Consider the following 18746-nt stretch of genomic DNA (forward strand, 5'->3'; position numbering starts at 1 on the left):
TTATTCCATACGTTAGTCGCGTGCGAGTAATCATCTCGTGAGACGGACGCCTCATTCAGCTTGCTATAAAAGCAGTCAATAGGGGGTAGTCTGGTCTCGGTGAACTTAGCCCAACTATCCATGTACTCATAGGGGTACACACCCTTCCTCATAAGCAGGGGTCTAGTCTCGGCGTCTGTGTATCGATCGGTGATAGGGAAGGTATTGTTGGCCTTGACCAGACTGTCGAGTGACGACAGGAGGAACTGAAACGAGTCAATGAACCTAAGTCCGTTTAAGCTGAAGGAGATGTATCTCTCCATGTTGTTGGGGATGCACGTTATATTACCATCGATTTTCGCGATGGCCTGCATGATCAAGTGTGAGTCGTACCCTCTCAAGTTGTGAAAGACAACGGGGATGTTTATTGTCTTAGGGTTGATTTTAAGCTTGAGGTTGCACGCGTTGTGAGCGGCGCCTCTATACTTACCAGTTATGTGACAGTGATCTCTCACCGAATCACCGTTAAGTGGTGATTCACACACGTGACAGTTAGTGCTACTAGCGTGAGCTAGCCTGTCGACTCGGGTCATACGCATGGGAGCGATTCTATACAATGCATTCCTAATAATTTTTTCTTCCTCCTGCAAACACTTTAGAAACCTTTCAGCCGCGTCAGGCCCCCTATACACTACCGGGGCTTTCGTTTCCCCGTCACAACGGACGACAATGTATCCAAACGAACAGGCTTTATGCTCTTGTGTCTTGTGGGTAAAGGTACCACTGGTGGAATCCCCACCCACAACTAAGGCTTCGAAGTCGGCGTATATAATATAAGGCACAGACATTTGGTTCTTGTGGTTACTGAATTTTAGGATATTATCACCTTCCTTAGGCATGTCGACTCGTATGGCCGTCTGCCCCACACCTTGACAATCCTCCCGGTGGGATTCTAATAAATCAGCTCGACTGAAACCGTGTAGGCATCGTACACAAAAGTGTTTTTCCCCATCGTGTTTCGACTGGTCGTGCAACAACCGGCTGAGATGTTTTATCCACGTGTAGTGATACTTGTCACCTCGTTGGATCATGAATATATTGATAACTTGGCGATCCTTCACCGGGCTGACCCTGTGTACTATTGTTGTGTTACCTTCGTGCCCAAAGACATTTATAGCCAGATTATTCTGTTTTTCTATTTTAGTGATCTGGGATATGGGGGTGGGTTCATCTATACCATCCCAGTTGAGCCCATCGTCTTGGGGATAGCTAGAAAGCCTATCTGAATGAGTGCCAGCTGGAAATAAGGCTGACCTGATAGCTAACCTCAGGCAATCGTTTCCTCTATTCTTAACGTTTACTATGGCATGTTTGTTTCTATAGTAGGGAGGCAAGGCTAGGTATGACCCGCCTCTGAACGGCACGTAGTTAGCTATGTCTAGATAGACATTATCGATTTTATCTACAACCCACCCGGACCCCAAGTGTGTGTAGCGTTCTAGGTATTCTCGTATCTGCTGAAAACTGGTATCGATTGATGTATCAATGGTCTCTGTATGTGTGGCGACCTCTTGTTGACCTCGGAAGTAAGGCTGAACATATTCAGTGGCCCCTGTGGGGCTCCCAACCTGCTTATCGAGCGACATTTTCACTGTGATCTGAAACTTGATACTTCCTAGATTATTTAGTTCCTGGTTGACCTTATCAGCTATCAGAGGCTTGATATCTGTAATGTCTATGTTTCTATCAACGTGCATGCGCCAACCTCTCAAATAGTTGCCTACAGCGCGCTCAGTGCGCACGAACTGTAGGTCAATAGCTCTATTCTGTCGTAATAATTCTAAAAGCTGTGGTTTTCTCATACGGGAATACCCGCCTAAACCCAAATCGTGTGCCTCGACTTTCAGTTGTTTTACAGTGAGAGGTTTTGCTACGGGGGCATGTGATAACAATGCGGTTAACCCGGCTCTCCCCAGGTTTGAATAACCCGTGTATCCAAGCTGTTTTGCTTGAGCTTTTAATTGTTTTACTGAAGGAGGGGCTTCTAAACCTAGTAATCTCAACAATGCTGACTTCCGCATTCGAGAATACCCGATCACACCTCTCTGTTTTGCGACCCGCTTGAGCTCGCTTACAGTAGACATCGTGTTTACACCTAAGAGAACCAATGTCTAATTGGTTCACAGTAAGGGGAGGTAACCCTTAAGTGGCTATCTTGAGCAGTCGCCTACGTTCTTTTATGTAGCCTTTTTTATTCTCGTAGATGAGTTGATGTCTGACTACGTTCGCTCCGTGAGCTTTACATAGACAGTAGTGTCCTTTAACCCCGATACCACACACAGAACACGTGTAGTTAGGACTTCCCATATGGAAACAACAGAACCCCTGATTCCTGCATTTCCTACCACAGGCCTCGGTCTTCCCCATAAGTATATATTCGCATCGGTATGGAGCGGGTCTCATGTTTACTTATATAGGTATTTTAATTTAATTGCTTCGCAACCAACGCAGTAGCTGCTATACCCAACACTATGAAGCCCAGTTCACGATTCATTTGTCCCTTGGATGGTGTGTAGTACTGAGCGAGTGTGGGTTTATTGAGCGGTTCCAATTGTTTACCAGTTAGTAGGTAGTATTCTTTCATTGCTTCATCGACATCGTAGAATGTTTTAATGGCATGGTTTTCACGCTTGAGCTGTTCGTTAATAAAATCGATCCTCTGGAGGCGTTTTTTAACGTACTCGTCCTGTGCTCTTTGTAATTTCTCAGTAGCGAGATCGTGTCGCTTCCTTTCTTCCTGTATTTCAGCCGCGTGATCATCTCGTAGTTTAGAGAAGAGGAAATTACTCCCGGAAAATGCCAGGGCATTTACTAACGCCCCACCGACCATCATAGCTATCGTGGCCATCCCTATATTTATTTCATTATATTATCAGGTATTATCCCTTGTTTTACTAGGATGTCTTTTGTGGCCATCGCCATACCAAGGTTCATTATGAGCATACCCATATCCTGCAGGTTGAAATCTAGCTTGATAGTTGGTTGTTTAAGTACCATTTTAGTCAACCGAGCGTACCCTACTGCTAGACTGGCGACCACTGTGGCGTGGTATGCGTCGTTGACGAACGTTTTCCCCTCAGACATTATGTATATATAAAAATATTTTAAATTATAACATGATATGCGGGTCGACAGTGGGGCCTGCCGGCGGCGTGGGGGTACTCCTCACACCCCCAGAGTTTCCCTCACTGTGGGAGGGTACCCCCACGTATAACCATGTTATAACCACGGCAGCAGTTACGCCTACAGCCAGTCGGGTTGGGTTGGTCACTTTATGTTGGTTACACCACCGTTTTTTACCGGCAGCTACTCTCTTAGGATTCTTCTGCCTGGTTACTGTGGGGGGTACCCCCACTGAAGGGGTTTCCACCGTCACCTCGGGACTCACTGTTGGGGGTGGGGTCTCCTCCATCACTGTTGGGGGTACCTCCACTGGGGTTTCCTGTGCAGTATCCATCTATACTATTATTATTATTCTTTCTCTCAAATTGACAATGTTTTGCCGTGATAATCGCCGCCGTCACTGGAGCCAACAACATGCCATATTTGTGGTACAGCCCGCAGCTGATAGAGCTCACGGCGTGTTCGATAAAAGGGTCTTTCTCGAGGTCCTCCCACAGGTAAAGTCGGCGCTCTGGTGGAATGGGAAAGAAGTATGACACAATACCGGTGTATATCTGGGTCATAGCCGATCCTATTGTTTTTGTCATTTCTGCTCCGAGCCGGGACTCGTATCTAGCGTACAGCTTATCGATTTCTTCGGCTGACATTTTGTTAATTTTATCCGGAGTGTAGTCTCCAAAGTAATGTTTGGCTTTGCCGCCAACAGCCAACGCCACCAGTTTCTCTCGCTTGTCATCAGTGGGGCCTGCGGGCGGCGTGGGGGAACCCTCCACAGACAATTGTTCGAGCAATTCCTCACACTCCATCTTATAATATAACAAGTAAGATTTAGTTTTAACTATATAATACCCGATACAGGCAAAACACAGAGAAATGAAGGTTAAGTTGCACACGACAAATACTTCAAATATCATAGCTTTGCTTAGCTTTTGCTTAGCTTTGCTTAGCTTTGCTTAGCTTTGCTTAGCTTTGCTTAGCATACTATATATGCTACTGGTTGGTCGGTTTTTAGAACGAGCTTAGCGTGTTTAGTTTCAGCGAGCTGTTTCTTCACCCGTTCCCGTTCTAATTTACTCATCACATCGTTCTCTCTCAAACACTCCTCAAACGAATCCCTGTCCTTGCAGTGAAATAAGGCCACCCATCGCGTCTGCTCCCTGAGGTCTTTCAACACCGAGTTGAACTTCTGCGTTAGCACCCAGACGCTGTGATTTGCATGCCGGCCGGAGAAGGCCAGGTACGATAGCATGTCTCTCTTTTTTGTTATCTCGCGATTAGCGCTGCAGTCGTCCAGTATAAACAGCGTCGGTTCCCCTTTAAATTTCTCGTGAAGAACTTTCAACCAGTCCTGCAGGCGTGTTCCAGGGTCGATTTTGTGTACGTCCGGGTCCGTCATCACCCAAGGTCGCGCGTATGTTTTATTCATGCTCAGAGTAGGGCACATGATAACGATGTTATCGAACACACCCTTGTAGTAACCCTCCAACATATCCAAGACGAAAACGGTCTTCCCACAGCCAGTCTGCCCGCACACTATGGCGCAGTGTGGGTCAGTGGGGAGGTGGGGGTACCCCCGGGGGGTGTGGGGGTCTCCCCCACTAGTAGATGGCTTGCACGAATCTCCCATTGTCTATATTAAGTTGCGCGTCCATAATAACGTACAGATATAATTTCAACTTACCAGCGGTTTGAGCCTTCTTAGTAATCTGGATGGTTATCCCTTCGCTGCCGTTATCTATACGGCGCCCGCTACCGTGCAGTTTATCATCATCCGTGGATCGCATGTCCAACCATAGGGCGTACTTGGTGGTCAGGTATTCACCGATCTGCACGGAGCCGAGGTCCAGGTCCTTTGTTATGTAGTCCCCCACTGGTAGCTTTTTTATCTCATCCCACTGCTGGTGTGGTCTCATACCATGACTGAACAGCTGGTTTGGCACGCCCTCGATGGTCACTTCCACCTTTTCAATCTCGGGGTTGAAAAACTTCTCGCTGTCCCTCCGGAATGGATCGTAATCCTCCACGGGGACGACCAGGATACCTTTCATCGATCGCGCCGGCACGTTCAGGTTGATATTCCACACAGTGTCGCTCTTATCTCGCACGACTGATCTATGCCTCAGTACGCGATCGTACAGGATAGCCATCTTCCCAGAGTACTGGCTTCGAACCTGCCTGGCCAGCTCCGGGCTAGTGACCATGTCGAACTCCAGAGAGATGTTGTCTATGGCATAACTAGCCTCATCACCGTTCGGCGTACGCACTACTTTACTATAGTCGTTAAACGTGAGCTCGTATTCGAGCCTATCACCCAGCGCTGCCTGGTAAAACGGCGCGTGTCCCGTGAGCAACTCGAAGTCGAGCGGCACGCAGAATCGATTTCCGTATGCTAGAGCAATGGCCTTTTCACCGTCCGATAGCTTGTCTTGCTGGTCTGTCGTGAAGACGTATCCTATGCGCGCCCGGGTTGATTTGCTGATGCCCTGGTACACATCATTGACTCGTTCTCTCTCGCTTTTCCAGAGATCCTTGTAGCAGTGAAACACGTCGCTGTCGTCGATGCTCAGCACCTCGTTACCGCTGATCTTGACGGTCGTTTTCTTGATGATAGCTCGACCCACGTTCCGCACTAGCTCGCGTTTGTCGTTGTCGGAGGTCAACGTGATATTGAACGCCAGTCGAACAGTGCCTGGTACAATGAGGTCATTCTCACCAAGGTTTGGAAATCTAACCAGCAGAGTTTGATTCTGGTCTATCTTGCTGGGATTGTTGGTGATAGTCACCGACTGGCGCACGGCTCTGGCTCCTAATGGCTCTCTCAATTTTCTGAAAGGATCTAATTTTCTGCCGTACATTGTTATATAAAAGAAATATATTTTTAATACTAATGGATGAAGACATACCTATGGATGAGATGCCGGGCGCTAGTGCCCAGGCATTCGATGAGCAGGAGACCTCATTTACTAGTTCACCATTGAACCAAGAACTCTTGGAAACAACGGTAAATGATTATTACGAAAGTTTAAGAAGAGATAAAAACTACGTTGAACCACAGGGTCGATACCATAAGAATTTTTTTATTGATACAAAGGGTGTTCTACGCCTTAAGTCTGACCCAGGGGTTGACCTCTTTAACAAGAGCAATAAAAAACCACTGGCCTTGTCAACTCTAGCCAGCCGCCATGGTGTCGAATTTATTCGTAAAACTCTAAACATGAATGATTACGGTGGTGCAATACCTAAGGCCGTTAAAGAAGATCTGCAAGCTACCAGATCCCACCTCACCATTAGAGATGAAATGACACCACAGCGTGCTACAGAAGCCTCGGACAGCATAGAAAAACTGTTGAGCACCTACTGGGACAAACCGTTACCGGGGTTTGACTTTCTGGTAAGGGAACTGCGCGGCTTAGACGAAGCCGTGAAACGCGTGCGTGGAGAACTCGTGAACAACATGGGGAAACTGAACGAAATCGACGAGCACATCGCTAGGGAAAAAACCAAACTCAACGAAACTGAAAACGATGATATGAAGCGTCGTATCAATGAACGAATACGTGATTTAGAAGACGAGAGACGTACACGATTGGAAGCCGCTTCCTCGAATCGTGAACAGCTTCGATCCCAGATCAGTCGTATTCGGGAAACAATCGATAGAATACTGAATGAGGATACAACTTTAGCCAACAGGATTCGGATATTATTCCGGGAGCAAGGGATCACCATCGCCAGCATTATCACTGCATTGGGTTTCATTATATCAACCCTGGTGGTGTCACTGGTGGGTGGAACCCCTGTGGGGCCTGCCGGCGGCGGGGGAACTCCAAGTGGCGGTGGTGGTGTTAAAGACTGGATAAAAAAACTCGGGGAAGGCCTAGCTAAACTGGCTGGTAAAGCCGCCGAAGCCCTTCCCGGCATCCTGGGTAGCATCGTCTCGTGGTTGTTGAGCGCTCTGGCTAAAACTGCCACGTGGCTCAGTCAAAACCTGTGGGCAGCCATCGTCGCCGTGGCGGGTCTGGTGTACGTAGCTGCTAAGAAATCTTTAACCAAATAAGTCCCAAAGTTACCCCACCAACCACCAGGGCTGTTTTACTATCAATATGATTGGTGGCTTGAATATGGGGGTGTGTGGGGGGTACCCCCACCTGAACTTTAGGCTCCGGGGGTGGCGCCACTATACCCTTTTCACGTGGTGGGATGTGTGGGATATAGGGGGTGTTAATATCGGGGTTGATACCCAACTTTTGGTCCGCCGTGGCTATGACTATTTTGTTGTTATAACCCACCACTTTTTTTTATTCTCAGTTGCATATCACTCGGAGCCATGTACAACCCCACGCCGAACACGTAATTGACTTTCGATCTGGCGTATTCTAACACGTTTTGGTAACGGTCGATGGCCCTCGGGAGATCAACTGGAGAATTGATAGCATCCTCAACGTTGGAAACGAATTGTGTCTGAGCGTCGTAAGCAGTTCCCTTACCGAGGATGTTGGAACGCGTCATCGACTGCGCACCCAACAGCGCCCACACGTACGTTCGAATCGAGTCGTTCAAGCGTATTGTACCAGCACGAGTGAATCCTTTCGATGTTTTTGAGATCATTTTAGTCCAGGCTGTGGCTGCATCAGGATTGGTTTGCTTTATACAGCTGACATGGATCTTTTCATTCGTTGTGGGGCCTGTAAATGTATGACGGTTTGGGTTGTATGAACCATCTTTAGAACCGGCATAATATGTTCCGGACCTGTAGAAGTACACGAGAACTATACCGAGACCATGGTTCACACCAGGAAGGCGAAAGTCTTTATTCGTTGGAATCTCAAACTCCCCACAAACACGTTCATAAGCGCGTCTATCATAGGGGTTATTCGTCATACTCCACGCTTTATCTTGGGGAAGAGGAGCACTTATTTCCTTCAATATTCGTCTCGTTTGATAATAAATATGAAACAAAATAACCGCCTTACTCAGTTCGTCTATACCGTAGTCTGGTGTCACACCCGACCCTGTCGTCGCACACCACACAGCAAAGTTTAGTTGGTTCTGCCAAAACTGCATTGGGTTTTGATTCCAGTTTACCACCGCCTGCGCGTTATTAACGGACACGATATAGTTTTCAAAGATATCAATAAAGGTTGTTTTAAACCCCGTACCATCTGCATTCACCACGATTTTCAAGTGTACTAAATCCATATTATAATATATAATTCATATATTATAATATGTACATAACACTTCCAGGAATAACGAGCGGTGAGGCCGTTCAGCTGACGCACGCGATCGATAACACGTCAGGTCAACTCGAAGTCGCACTCTGCGATATCACCTACCTACCGCAATGGACTAACATCAATATCAGCAACAATAAGCTGTTCGTCAGTGGAACTCGCAGCCAGATAACTGACGGCTACTACAGCGTGTGCTCTCTAAACGACGAGGTCTTCAAACCCCTTGGAGCCGAACTCAAGATGAACGACTCAAACGGCACAGTGGTGTTAATCAACAACGGAAGAACCTCATTGAGGCTCGGCCGACCATTAGCGAGGATACTCGGTATGTCTCCTGACGAGATAAAACCAACAACAACCGTCACAGGCACGAAGGTACCCGATCTAGTACCGTACCGAGAGCTGTACATTCATCTCGGTCAGGTGAGCACAACGTACAACATTCAAGGAGGTCACCCTTCCACTATACTGAGAGCAGTGCCGGTGAAAACTGAGAAATTCAACGACGGTAGAACCGAGTCGTTTTCACCACGGCAGTATAAGAGATTAACCCAGGGCAACATACCTGAGCTGACAATATCGGTGTTAGATATAAATCATAATCCTGTAAATATAGGATACCTCAGCTTAACGCTTCATGTAACATGACCAGCGCACAAGGGCCCGGAGTGAAAAAATGCGTCAATATCGGGATCTCCGACCTCGGAGACACACGCGGTTTCGACGCTCCCGGAGTAGATGGTAAATCGTACGCCTTGCAACTGAAAAACAACATTTACAAACGCGTTGAAATCCCCTCCGGTGGAACCCTAAGTGATATAGTAGATACCACAAGAGCAACAGTCAACACTAAGTACACCCTTGTCAACACCGGTGATAATAATTGGGTAATATACCCATCGTTCGGAGGTAAACTGTTCGACTTAGACGATGTTGAGAGCACTACCGTCGCCCGAAACAAGCCATATATGCTCGTCTTCACCGAAGATGACAAGTGGGTGTTGTTACCCGATAACAACTGGTTTATCAATATTAGACTCGTCTCCCCCTACGTGTTCACTGATAACAAAGACAACCACCTAAACAAAGTCGTGAACAATGGAACCCTGCTCGTGGCTTACGTCCCAACTCAGAGACGTAGCATAGTCGTCAGCCCAGTCAACACTATAGCAGCCCACATGCTATCGAGTAAACCAGCCATACAAAACGTGAAATTGCAGTTGGTGTCTGAATTCGAAGGCGTGGTCAAGATACTAGAGAGTCTACCGGCAAACTCAACATTGATCATCAAAGTCTACCTAGGGGAACCATCGGTGAATGAGGTCGAGATCGTGAAGGGGATCAAACTCGGGTGGGTGAAACGACACCAGTATCAAGTTTGCAACGTTTACGTGCGGGTGGGTGTCGGCTCCAACACCAGTCTGCAGGGGGTCAACGTGATCGTGGAAAACAAGATATCACTAATCAATATCTTCCTGCCTGACAACATACACTTCATGGGTATGAAGTTAACCCCTGAATTATTATCAGAAAACCAGTTGGAAATTATATCGTAATAGTATAATAATGACTAGTCATCATCCCAACACTACGCTTAACGACCTAGGAGACACGGAGGGATTCGATCAGCCTGGTGAGGAAGATGAATTATACATCCTGCACTTCAAAGACAACGTGTACAGACGGGTGTCATTACCAGATTTTAAAGAGCCCAAATGGCTAATCAACTTAACAATCGCCTCACCTTATATCACATTTAGCGGAAATTGGTTTATCTCTAAGATTAGGAACAGCGGTATCTGGGTCGGGGATTTCATTCCGGAGGGTGATGTAGTAGTCATGATATGGTTTGGTAACGAAGAAATTGGGTTAAGAGCTTTTGGGTTAGACAGTAAATTAACATTTGTCACTAATATATTTCCCGGGGTTAGGAATATTGAGATACCACACTTCCCTTCCACAATCATCATAGAAGTCTTTTTTATAAGATGGGGGGACCCGGAAAACATCACGAGAGCAATCCCAATTTTACCCGGGGTGGCAATACACTGGGCTAAAGAACACGCAAACAAATATTGTCGTATTGTTATACAACAGGATACCTCCACGGGTCCTATAAACCGCTTAATAAGCCTCCATGGGGTTTTTATTACAACAGAAAAGTCTATTAGACTCTCACCTATTAACCTGACTAGGGGTATAGACCTTGTAAGCTTCAAATACATTGATAGAGTATTAACTGAAACCCAATTAAAATATCTTTCGTAATATATATTATATATATATATATATAGGATGGGTCTGTACCCAGTCGTAGAGGAAGTAGCGAAGACGCTGGAAACCGTAGATGGGTTCCGCTTGAGGCAGTTATGTGATGTGAAACGTCAACTAGAACAAGACCGTGACACGCGGAAAGCACTATGTAAAAAATACAATAGAGCTTTCAATATCGTGGACGGGGCTGACACTACCCTTATGGCAACCAGCATGGGACTAGGGGCGGCAGGTGTTGGGTTGTTGGCTACCATCGTGGCTGCACCTATAGTGCTAGGTATTGAAATAACGGCTGGGGTGACAGGGTTGGTAGGGTTGGCGCTTAAGTTAGTATCATGCAGACTTAATCGTAAGGCATTGAAACACGACGAGATCAGGGTTCTGGCCGAAGCAAAGCTGAACACAGTGAGTGAGCGAATTTCCACGGCACTCTCTGACAGTAAGATCTCAGAAGAGGAGTTTCGTTCAATCCTATCTGAACTCAAAAAATATAACGGAATGAAACAAGATATTCGATCCAAGTCTCGTAAGTCTGCTATCAGCGAGGACGAGAAAAAAAAGTACATAGAACAGGGGATACAAAAAGCCCAGCAAGCCTTTATTATGAACACCAAAGAGATCGTAGGCGGTTCACGTTAAACTGTTTCATCGATATAAACATAACATAGGCACAGACGTTAAGTAGTAGGGGGAACACGAGGGCGATAGCCGTAAGCGAGCCACCGATCCTATATGGTCAGTCAAAACTTACAACATAGATAAAGTGGATATGAAAGCCGACGAACCTAACTTATACTACTTGAGGGATGGGCCGGGTAGGGGTTTTGTAAGAGAAGAATTATTGATCGTACCGTACGGCACAGTGTTACCTCCTACCAAGGCACAGTAATTACCGCCAACTTTTTTGTAGTAGGGGTAATAGTAGCAAGAGCTAATGGCCCAACCAAAGCCTTATTTAGTAAATAAGGCTTTGTAGAGACATTTCTTGAAAGTGGTCCAGAACTGTCATTCCCTATACTACTGATTTTGATTAATTACAGACCGCCGCCATATAGCTGGAGTATTGCTGAGTGTGGCATAGAACTAAACTCACTCACCCGCTCATTTGCATTTTATCAATTTTTTAACTCGAATTTCCTCAACCTTTTTTAATGGTATATATTAACCATTAACTATGGTGAACAGTCTGGAATAACAGCACTTCAGTGTGGATTTACCAGTTTACCAGGGCAGGGTCCTGGGCCAGATGCAAGAGAAGTCCCTTTATTTGACGATCTGTCAGCAGCATCAAGAACTGTGTAATCCAGTAATTATCATTACACCTCCCACTCTCACAAATCCTTGTCACCATGGAACTTGTGAGTGAGTGAGTGAGTTCAGTTTTACGTTGCACTCAGCAATGTTCCAGCCCTATGGTCTGTAAATAATCAAATCTGGACCAAACAGTCCAGTGATCAATAGCATGAGCATCAATCTATGCATTTGGGATACAATATCATGCGTCAACCAATCAGTGAGTCCAACTACTGGATCCTGTTAGTCTTTTCTTATGACAAGCTCACGTTCGAGTTCTAGATGAGTATTCTAACCCGGGTCTCCATGTGTTGACACAGAATCACCAGGCTACAGAAAACAAGCTGGGCTTACCCACTGCTTGACTTACACAACCCACGTGTCTAGAATACAGCGTTACTGGCAGACAATGATAATGTAGGTGACAGATTAAGTATCCCAGTTGAGATTTATAGCATAAATTGCATGAAAGCAGTGCAAATTGAAAATTTCATAATTTTATATTATAGACAGTGAAGATGATGTAGTGTACATCAGTACTTAGGTAGAAGGGTAGAAAGCATTTTGGGTACAAAGTTATGTTGGAAAGTTATAAACTTTTGATACAAATTATATATACAAACATACTGTTCACCTCAGTATAGCAACACATAGTTCCTTTATGTGAACATGTTGCAACCATGTAGGCAATATATAGCAACTAGAAATGTAGTTTAGCCAGCAGAGGAGAAAGTAATAACAAAGTGAATTCATATGACTACACCTAGCTGAACATTGAGGAAACCCAGCACAATGAGCCTCTGTGCTGACCAACTGCATCAACATGACCCCTGCTCTAATGAAGAGAGACAAGCACTGGTGTTCAACATGTCAAGACGCTCGGTACTATTTGGATAAGGCCAGGTGTATTGTACTAACCATCACTAGACTCACTAGTGGAAATGTAGAGCTCATTTACTTAACGCACTTCTGTCAGCTGTTCTAAGCTAGAACTATTTGAAAAATATTCCATACTGTTTATAGATACTGTTTACACATGAACTGATGGATTGTAATACAAATTTGTAATGTTTAAAAGATTATGGTCATAGTTCAATAACTGAAAAATCTTAATTCTTAACAAAACCTTACACCAAGATGCAGCCGTTCACATGCACAATACTTGCACATGCTTTCAGTAATTTGATGCATGATCTTCTTGCAATTCATCTACATATTGTTTGCATTTGGTTTCCTCAAATGCTTTAAGTGTGTAAATTTTTTATGAGAAATAGATTACCTGATTTTGCTATCTCTACTTGTGACCCGAAGTAATTTGTCCAGATTGTGGGTGGACTCTTATGCTACGCTGTATGCAACATTCCATGGTTTAAGTTGCCTGTTTACTTGGCAAATCAGCTTACTCGTCATGATAGACATCCTTAACACAATCTCCCAACCACTGACTTGCTGTTTAGAGATGGATGTGGTGTTAATTCTGTGCCAGCAACCCCATGGCACAATTGCCAACAAAACAGGCTTAAAACATGTCATTCACAGCATCAGGTGACCTCAGTGATCAGGACACACACTATTTTGGCCAATCAGTAGATGTCATTGTACCCTGACAACCTGGATAGTTAACCTGGCAGAAACTTTGTGGTGTTGGGTAGTTGCTGAGGTCACAATCACTTGACGTAAAGCAAACGCTGGGTTTGGAGAATCCTTGGATCGGTGACTGCATTTGGCGGACTGACCTAAGTGTCTAGGGACTGAGTCCTGCCCAACAACAGGGCATGCGTTTCATGTTGTCTGATCTTAGGCAAGTGAAACATCATGTGACTTTACCTCACAACAGCTAAAGGCCAGCTTGGGTTATCCAGGCAATAATAATCATGCAATCTTTGAGTGAGCAAGGCTGGTTTCCGGCCGCTTTTAGCAACATTCTAGTAATATCACAGCAGGGAGACACCAGACATTGTCTTCAGATGTACCCATGAGAAAAAAATAAAATGGAACCTGGGCCTTAGGCATGGCAAGTGAATGCTTTACCTCTTGAACCACCGACCAAAAGACTGGACAACAAGGGGTAATAACTTTGCAAATGAAAATGCGGTGTCCAACTGAATCCAGTCTGATGTAACATCACCATGACCTGCCAAAATGCCAACCAGTGTTCAGCTGACATAATGCTGACAGAAACAACTCTAGCCTCTTTGATATAACCAGTAAAGATGTGTTAGAACTGATCTTTAGTAACCCATGCTGTGTCGTAACAGACAACCAACCGTATTGGGTGGTCAGGCTCATTGACATGTCATTGTATCCACACTGTGTAGATAGACGCTTACGTTGCTGATCAATGCATTGTCAAGCCCGGACTATTTACTGACTGCCACCATACAAATGGAATATTCTTGAATATGGTGTGGAACTATGTTTCAAACACACAACACAGACTTGTAAAAAGAAGCATTTATTACCTCACTTTGGTATAAACACCCCTACATTATATGTATGTTTCATAGAGCAATTTACATCAATAGCATGAAATTTACAATAGTTCTTTATACATCACTTAAATTGTACATTAAATATTTAAATACAAAACAAAGGGTGAAATCATCTAATATGACAGACAACCTAACAATGTTGACAGCAATGCCATTACCAAGAACATAGGACTGTCCCATGCATATCATCTTCACACACACACTTTGTTTTTAGCGAGTTCATGGTGGCATATTAGGGTGAAACGCTGTTTGACTTTTCTTTAAAACATCTCATACACAATGGCAGATGAATACAAAATAAAAAACAAAAACTTAACAAATTTCCTTTAAGAGCTTTGATGAAAGCTTTTGACCCCGACTAAAAGACTTCCCATTTTATACGTCATGTGAATGGCATGAAATGAACGGTGACGAATGATGGATGGAGATGATTGGTTAATCTCTGGAAGATCTCTACAACTCGTCATGATCCTGAAATGAAAAAAAAAAACATTCACGAATGAACATGCCATAAACTCATCAGAATACAAATTGTAACATACCACAGTGGAAGCTGTCTAAACCGGCACTAACTGGGACTGAAGAAATAATCCGGTTTAGACAAAATGCTGTTTTGTAGAGCTGATGGTAAATGTACAAGCCGTGGATGGGGGCTGAGATTTTATCCTGGTGTTAACAAATTGCCAGATTGGACAAATGCCGGTTTTGACAGCTTCTACTGTAATGCAATTCTTATCATAAAACTGATATTTTATACTTATCTTGACTCATGAGACTTGTAATGAGTAAGTACTACAGTTTAAAAAGTTAAAAAGTTTAACAAATTATATCGCTCAAGACCAGCTTAAAGCAACCGTGTTAACTTACAGGTTCTTCTTTTTTATCTGAATCATCCTCTTCTTCTTCCTCCTCTGCCTCGTCACCATCTTCCTTCTTGGCATCTGAGAAGGCAATTTAATAACATGATCACTTTAACTTGTTGGAAAAGAGACTATCTGAACAATTACAAGTCTTTATGAAATCACAAACACTGAACTTCTTTCATAGCAAATGACATGTGTAAATCAGTTTGTTCCCTAACCATGTCTCACCTTCTTCCTCTTTCCTCTTCTTCTCTTCTTCCTCCCTCTGTTTCCTCTCCTCCTCATCCTGAGCATCCTTCATCTTCTTTTCAGGATCCTGAAACATACAGGTATACATGAGACAAGTCCAGCAATGTAATAGGTGCTCAGTGAAATCTTACATCAGTCTAGAACATATTGATGTGAACAGCACACTTAATGCTGCATACAAAAGCTGACAATTCAGTTCCTTACCTTTGTTTTACCCCATGTAGATTTTCCAAATTCTTCTGCGAAGCCTTCATCATCAGTAATGAGGACATTATCAAAGATTGTTCCAGATTTAACCTGAAATGAAACAACAGGTCTTGTAAATCTTGCATGTGTTTTATCCCTGTCAAGTTCATTTACATTTCAAATACATGATCAAAAGCATTTAAATGATTTCATAATTACTAACAGACCAATAATGGCATCCGGTCAAAGTATTTTTAGAAAACAAACAATTTGGTACAAAATATTGCTTTCTGATGCCAATATTGGGTAGATGCATTTGGAAATAACACTTAAAAATAAACATTGCTATTCCTCGTACCTGCCACAAATCAAAACCGATAGCACCAATATCTGTGTATCTGTAGAGGTTTTCATCAGGAGAGTAGTCAGGGTTGTCAATTTCGGGGTGGATCCATTTGCCCTTGTAGTCTGGGTTGTCAATCTGCTTGGGTTTCCACTCTCCCTTGTAATCAGGGTTATCTACCATTGGAGGCTCCCATTCTCCATCCATCTCATCATCCCAGTCATCAGGCTTCTTGGCATCAGGGTCAGGGATGTGTTCTGGCTTGTCCCAATCCTCGGGCTTGGTGTCATCAGGATCATCAATCTTCTCACGTTCGTCCCAGTCGTCAGGCTTCTTCGCCTCGGGGTCCTGAAACCACAGCACATTTACTTTGTATTCTTATTCAGTACACTTAATCCTGGCTGATATATGTGTTATCAGTTGTGGTTGAAATAGTATATTGAGGTACATATTGGTGGCTCGTAGAAAACCACTTACGGGGCCCACCAGTTGAAACCAACTGGATAGCCGTGGAGTGGGCCAGACATGCAAATTGGTTTATATGTATGAAACTGCATGTATATGGGCAGATCGTCTTTGCACAGACAAAAAATTTGATTCATGCAACACCTATGTAAACTATTTACCTTGATTTTCTTGGCAGGAAGGAAATCCCAGTCTGCCTCAAGTTCTCCGCTCTCAACCTTCTCGTTATCTATCTTCACCTCATATGTGTTGTCAGAATTCACAATCAGGGTGTACAGGTGAGTGAAAACATCATCCTACACGAAAACAATGTTAAATAGTTACTCAACATATACCGAACAAAAAGACTAAGATCACTGAGATTTTTTTAAAGACAAGTCCCTCAAATATGGTTTATTCTTCACTCCTCGTCACCCATGTTACAAATTGGTGATCATGAAACCAGCTTTAGGCATTTTCTACAAACCTTGCATCGGATATCTTTCTTGGTCAAAAGATTCTTTCCCTTGTAGTTGAAAATGACATGAACCTTCTTTGTTCCTGGACCACAGATGTCAGGCCCTGAAAGAAATGAATTAATATAAACAATAAATGAATATGAAATATGTTACAAATTAGGTGTACTGCCTAGACAAATGACAATTTACAAGGAGCCTGTGATATATGTACATATAGAAAAAGGTTGAACATTCCTGATTATGAATAACAACTTGCATAGTGAGTATGGTGTTTAAAAATAAGAATATCATTCTCACCAAACATAATGAGGTATGGGCTGTCTCCATGCATGTTTTCTTGGTCGAGTTCACTGGAAAAGACCTTGACATAACCGCCACCACAGTCAATGTTCTGCTCATGTTTCACAGTGAACTGGATGACCAGAGATTTACCCTCGTTGCTGAACTTATCAAACTTGGCTGACAGACCATAAAATCTGGCATCCTGGCTGGTTTTTATACCTGAAAAGGAACACACAAATTCAGAATAACAGCAATGATTCTGAAGAGCAATTCTACCTTTATATCGCTCAGATTAATGAATTTTAAGTAGCAATACATTGGTACATGTTATAGTACATTGGAATGATCACAAGGTAAAAATACTCACCCTTATCTTTTTCTGCATCACCATAAAATTTTCCAGCTGACAGTTCAAATTTTCCTTGTTCTGCTCCCTTTGCTGTTGAATCTACCCACCGATTTCTCCAACCATCTGGGAAAAACAAGGACATGCATACAATGGGATATTTTGACCATATCAAATCATACGTGCTTTCCAAGTATAACATGTTGCATATCTTGTGATGGCTTCATTCATAGACTACACAGACTAATGTGTTAGTCTATGAATATACAACTTTGATTGTTATAAACATGATAAACAAACCTATTTAAACTGAAAAGGAGCCCAAGGCCTGAACCTGGGGAAATCTAGCCTTGCTCTATTCAGAGCCAGACACTGCAGAGTGGGCTGTAGGAACAATAATGTGGTTCACCCCAAATTCAGGGGCTCTGAGTGTGAGACAGATTGACAAGCATATTTCGAGTCGGATTCTCCAAATTGCACGCTAAGATTCGAAGAACGGATATATGGTTAAAATATGAAAATAGGTGTACAATTCTGGGAAATCAAAGATGCACAAATGCAACAATTTCTTTACAAATAATATACAATAATATGTAATTATCCAGGTGTCGATTTTAAGTAGATCTGTTAAGATGACAGTTTATTAATTATTAGCATCTGGAAACTTTAACATAAATACCGACACTTCTGTTGAAAACATTCCGATCATTGTGGTCTAGAATCTACATTTATTTGCTAAAGAGTTTTTACATATTCGTACTTCACTAGTCAAATGTCAAAGCATGGGAAATCGTGAAAGTCTTTAGCTACACGAGCACCTGCAAACCATTAAATACTACTTATGCACAATCACAACTTAACCTACCATCAAATTCCTCCTTAAAGTAAATAGTGGGATCACAGAAAACTGCACCGAAGAGTGCCACAAAAATCGCAACCGCCCTCATCGTTGGTCAGGCTTTGGAAAGGACCTGCCGAAAGTTCCACTCCGAGATAGTTAATGCCGGTTCTCCACGTGATCTCGACAGCTGTACGCACGCGATTGGTTTCTTCTGACCAATCAACACTCACCACGCGCAGAGCGAGGAATCTCCCTTCATCG

At 43.6% G+C, this 18746-nt stretch overlaps 1 protein-coding gene across 1 annotated transcript; it reads right to left on the bottom strand.

The window, feature by feature from the left end:
- Positions 1-14399: 14399 nt before the first annotated feature.
- Positions 14400-18706, bottom strand: LOC137291221 (calreticulin-like). Its single transcript, XM_067822517.1, has 10 exons — positions 18510-18706; positions 17666-17770; positions 17314-17517; positions 17025-17119; positions 16720-16854; positions 16109-16441; positions 15769-15861; positions 15544-15631; positions 15320-15393; positions 14400-14923 (listed from the first exon to the last, which is right to left on the bottom strand). The coding sequence occupies exons 1-10, from the start codon at positions 18589-18591 to the stop codon at positions 14906-14908; spliced, it is 1227 nt and encodes a 408-aa protein (XP_067678618.1). The 5' UTR covers positions 18592-18706; the 3' UTR covers positions 14400-14905.
- Positions 18707-18746: the final 40 nt, after the last annotated feature.

Source organism: Haliotis asinina, chromosome 7 (assembly GCF_037392515.1).
Source record: "Haliotis asinina isolate JCU_RB_2024 chromosome 7, JCU_Hal_asi_v2, whole genome shotgun sequence".
Classification (NCBI taxonomy): Eukaryota; Metazoa; Mollusca; class Gastropoda; order Lepetellida; family Haliotidae; genus Haliotis; species Haliotis asinina.